The 5,120-nt window shown below is 36.6% G+C and overlaps 1 protein-coding gene across 1 annotated transcript in view; it reads left to right on the top strand.

The window, feature by feature from the left end:
- LOC103510621 overlaps positions 1 to 5,120 on the top strand; it is a 63,042-nt gene that overhangs the window by 51,348 nt on the left and 6,574 nt on the right. Inside the window, exons 5-9 of the mRNA XM_026824626.1 lie at positions 16 to 120; positions 993 to 1,020; positions 1,597 to 2,244; positions 3,669 to 3,676; positions 4,338 to 4,430. Coding sequence (XP_026680427.1) covers positions 16 to 120; positions 993 to 1,020; positions 1,597 to 2,244; positions 3,669 to 3,676; positions 4,338 to 4,430 — 882 coding nt within the window. The remainder of the gene's footprint in view (positions 1 to 15; positions 121 to 992; positions 1,021 to 1,596; positions 2,245 to 3,668; positions 3,677 to 4,337; positions 4,431 to 5,120) is intronic.

The following is a 5,120-nucleotide window of genomic DNA, read 5'->3' as shown; positions in this document are numbered from 1 at the left end:
TTATTATTATTTTAGATTCCTGAGATTTTGAGAGAACACAAAGAATTTCTTCATTTACTCAAGAAGCGCATTGACATATGGGACATCAATCAAGGAGTCGGTGATTTGGTTTTAGCCACAGTAAGTTTTACGCAGCTATGGGATAGGAAGTTAACAAGCAGGGCCCGTCCCTCCGGGAATTTTTTAGCTCATAGTGATTAGAGAAAATCAGTACCTATGTACCTACCTAATTTGTTTAATATTCAGTTTATTATTATTCTTGATTTGATTTTACTTTTATGTAATGATTTAAAGATTGGACTAGAGCCCGTTCTCCCTTTATTCCCAATATAATGTTCAAGTCACCCATCCATTTATTGGCCTTGCTCGGCGTAGCTTAAAACGACACCGAAGCGAATACAATAGTCCGTCCCTTATACCTTTTTATTACTATTGTAATAATGAAGGAAGGACGGACTAAAAAAGGGATGACTTTATAAGTAGTAGTAGTATTCTCATTTCTCTGCGAATTCTGGGGATGGGTAAGTTTTGAGTGAATCGATTCAAAGAGTCGACTACTTCAAAAGAGTAGTGTGAGTGTGAACCTATTCGCGGCGTTCAAAAGAGCCGATTCGACTTGCTTTGCCGAGGCCTGTAGTTCTCACACCAGTGTTGCCACCAGGGTTTTAAAAAAAAAAAAATACCCTAAATTCTTCCAAAATTTACCCTATTACAGGAAAAAAATACCCTACATTTATTTATAAATTACCCTACATTTAATGTTGCCAGAAAAATTACTAAAGCTAGGATTACACTGTTTGCTCAGTGAGTAAATATTTGCTCAAATTTGTTTGGAAAAGTATAGAAAATAGTGTAATAACCTAAAAAATATTTGGCAAATATTTGCTCACTGTGTTTGCTAATGTTTGCCTAAGTGTAATATAGTCCCAATAAGTCACCAAGTAGAAAATAAAAATTTATTTGTTTCTATTTTTCTGCATTTGTTTTTACAGAGCAAACATGAGCAAATATCTGGCACTGGTAAGCATAGGGAGAAAATATTTGCCAAATACTTACACTATTTTATATACTTTTCCAAAATATTTGCCAAATATTTTTACTTTCTATTACCCTTACGTATAGGGAACCTATACAAGGTAATGAGAAAGTATTGCAATCGGTCCAAATTTTCAAAATCGGGAAATGGGTGGAAATATCCGTTTTGGGATCCCCTGATTCCAAAAAAGTAGTTTTTGACCCATGGTCTGTACGTATGTATGTTAGATTATGAGGCTTCCAATCTAACATACATAATCTAACTCTCAAAACGAAAACACAAATATATAGCACCATAGTCTTAAGCACACTCCTCTACTCATCTGAGTGTTGGACATTGAAAGCAAAGCACGTCCAGGAGCTCAACGCATTCCATATGAGATGCTTAAGAACCATAGCGCACGTAAACTGGAAAGACATGATCCCAAATGAAACTGTCCTGCAAAAAACCAACATGTTAAAAATATTTATTTATTTATTTGATTACACGCTAAGCATCACGGCCATGTGTGATGTTAAAAATAGATGAACTAATTCGTACACGACGTCTCAGATGGGCAGGTCACCTCAGCCGAATGGACACAGAACGCATCCCCCACCAAATTGCCTTCTCGCAGCTCAAAGAAGGTAAGCGAGCCCAGCAAAAACCAAAAAAACGCTGGACAGACCTAGTGAAAAATGACCTTAAACAGGTGGAAATAAACGAAAACAATTGGAGACTGACAGCAGCAGATAGAAATCTCTGGCGCTCCAAGATTCATGAAAACATCGCGAGAAAACATGAAAGAAACATCCAGGAAGCAACGCAAAAAAGGCAAGAACAACACGAAGAACAGGACCAGTGGAAATGGCAATGTCCGCTCTGCGAGTTTACGAGGGAAGGTAGAAGGGGCCGTCAATATGTAAGCTCACACATGTCTCAAGCCCACAAAGAAAGAATACCAGTCAGAAATAGCTCACTAATATGTGAACATTGCGGCTTTGTATCTAAATCTAAGTCCGGACTCACCAGTCACACAAAACATCGCCACCCTGATGCCCAATCCGACTCACTACAACCTATAAAAATATCTCTCAGGGAAAACGTACCAACATCCAACACTCAACCCAGTAATCAATCTCAGTCAACACCAAGCAACAATGATCCAACCTGTCTTGCATGCGGCCGAATCTTCAAATCAACCGCAGGACTGAAGAGTCACATGAGGGGTGCAGCTTGCAGAGGGACAGCGCAGAGCCAGACAACATCGTCTCGATGAACGTCTTCTTACATGTATGTATGTATGTATGTATGTATGTATGTACGTACGTATGTATGTATGTATGTATGTATGTATGTACGTACGTATGTATGTATGTATGTATGTATGTATGTACGTACGTATGTATGTATGTATGTATGTATGTATGTACGTACGTATGTATGTATGTATGTATGTATGTATGTACGTACGTATGTATGTATGTATGTATGTATGTATGTACGTACGTATGTATGTATGTATGTATGTATGTATGTACGTACGTATGTATGTATGTATGTATGTATGTATGTACGTACGTATGTATGTATGTATGTATGTATGTATGTACGTACGTATGTATGTATGTATGTATGTATGTATGTACGTACGTATGTATGTATGTATGTATGTATGTATGTATGTACGTATGTATCTAAGTACTACAGGTTTAAATGGGAAAATGGGAAAAGGTGGTATACAAAATATCTCAAGAACGGTTAGTCGTAAAGCGATGAAATTTGGTATGATATACCGGTATGGTCCAAGGACGCGACTGTAACAATTTGGTAAAAATCGAATAGTCACCCATCCAGATTTTAACCAAAGTCATTGTTGCTTAACCCTTATTTCGTAAACGGTAAGAGACATCGAAAACATTTGGTCATTTGGATGTGAATATTCTAATCTATGTGCGTATGTGTGTACTACAGGTTTAAATGGGAAAAGGTGGTATACAAAATATCTCAAGAACGGTTAGTCGTAAAGCGATGAAATTTGGTGTGCTACTTCTAGAACTGTCCGACTTACGGTTGAGAAGTTGTGGGTTCGATACTTCCCTGTGTCAACAAATTTCTCTTTTATTCGTGAATCGTTACCAAGTAAGCATGTAAATATTTAAACCAATAAACCCATGTGATTTTTCACGCCGAATCGAATGGTGCTACTTCTAGTTTTTTTTTTTCAAATACGTATTCCGCAAATGTAATAGAAAGTCGTGTGATGTTCACACCAGATTTTTTAGGCTATTACACTATTTTCTCAAATACGTATTCCGCAAATGTAATAGAAAGTCGTGTGATGTTCACACCAGATTTTTTAGGCTATTACACTATTTTCTACACTTTTCCAAACAATTTGCGCAAATATTTGCTCACTGAGCAAAGAGTGTAATCCTAGATTTTTTAGAAAATAAAAAAGAAAACAAAGAATTTTAAAACGGGCAAATATGTTCTTGTTATTATTTTTTATTTACTCTTTATTGTTTATAATTACATGTACACAAAATACACAGAAATTACAAGCAAGGGGCGAAATTATTGCCTAAGGCAATCTCTAGCATTCAACTCTAAAACAAACAATGTGCCACATAGTTACAATAATGAGGTTAAGTTTTAGAGGTCTTAAAAAAAAAAAAAAAGAGGAAGGTGTTTGAGAAGAAGAAGAAGAAGAAGAAGAAGAAGAAGAGAGATCAATTTTCCCTTACAGATGAAGCATAGAACTCAGCATTGAGCTTGAACTTAAAAGAATTGAAAGTTGCAACTGTTCGTAATTCCATTGACAAATTATTCCAACCGCGGACACTTTGCACAGTGTAAGAATTACCAATGAAGTTGGTTTTGTGAAGTGGAATGGACAATAAGCCCCTGTTTTCTGTCCTAACTACACAATCTCGGCCACCCAAGACAGAGAAGAATTCCCTCAGATACGACGGTATACCCTGATTGAGAATACGCCAAAGAAGTCTGAGCATATGAATTTTTCGTCTACCTACAGTGCGCCGCGCCGCCTAAAAACGGCTCTGGTTGTTTCCTGTGCAATTAAATATAAACATAATGTATATCATTTTAAAGCAAATTTCCTACAACTTGAGCTTGAAACAAAAGTCTTTCGATGTACTGATCCAAGAGGTATCAAAACAATAGATAGTCACGTGAGCTCTTTAAAGTGAGCCAAATTTTCTTATTAATTTGCCATTAATTTTTACGATTTTTATTAATACTTGAATTCGCTTTCTTTTCGCTCGCTACATTACAAAATCTTATTTCTTTTATTTTTCAGAATATGGCTCGTGAACACAAAGGGAAGCTAGCATTGGATTCTCTACTGATTATGCCAGTTCAAAGAATTCCACGTTATGAGTTGCTTTTGCAGGTAGTTAACGCAATCAAACCGCCAACAATAGACGTAAAACACAAAAAAAAAAAAAAAAAAAAAAAATATTGAGTCCTCGAGAGTTGAGGGGAGAACTTTTGGCGGCGGAAAAACGCCAGAAAACGGCCGAAATTACGCACTTTTTTCAGTTTTTCGCTTATAACTCCTAAAACCGTGCGTCCTACGCAATTTTTTATGGGCATTAAAATTAAAGTACACAAAATTCCGCCGAAATACGGCTGAAAATTTGTTTTTTGGCGATTTTTTGACCATAAAAAGTTCTGCCCTCAGATTTCGAGGTCTCAAATTTGTTTTTACAATCACCTTATGGTACCTGGCAATCTCAGAGAATAAAATCGTTTACCCTAATTTTTGTTAGTCCTAGATCTGTTCGCCTACCTTTGTTACTGTTGTAGCGCGCTGGCCAGATATTATAAATTATGTCAGTCTTGTTCCAAATAAATCTGAGAGCAAGAGCTCTCCGCTCTGCTTAGTTTTTCCTTTCAAATTGCGTTATCAATTCAGGCCATAGAAGTCTACGATAACCACTCAGGGAAATTGTACATTTTAGGGTATCTTGAAAAAATCATCAAGTTCAATGGTTAATTAGAAAAGCTTCGCTTTAACGTAAAATCGTTTTTTGCTTTACGTTTTTTGCCCCCCCCCCCCAAAAAAAAAAGTTATCCCCTG

This window comes from Diaphorina citri, unplaced genomic scaffold, assembly GCF_000475195.1.
Source record: "Diaphorina citri unplaced genomic scaffold, Diaci psyllid genome assembly version 1.1 scaffold624, whole genome shotgun sequence".
NCBI lineage: Eukaryota > Metazoa > Arthropoda > Insecta > Hemiptera > Psyllidae > Diaphorina > Diaphorina citri.
This window is presented reverse-complemented; position numbering and strand designations above follow the sequence as displayed.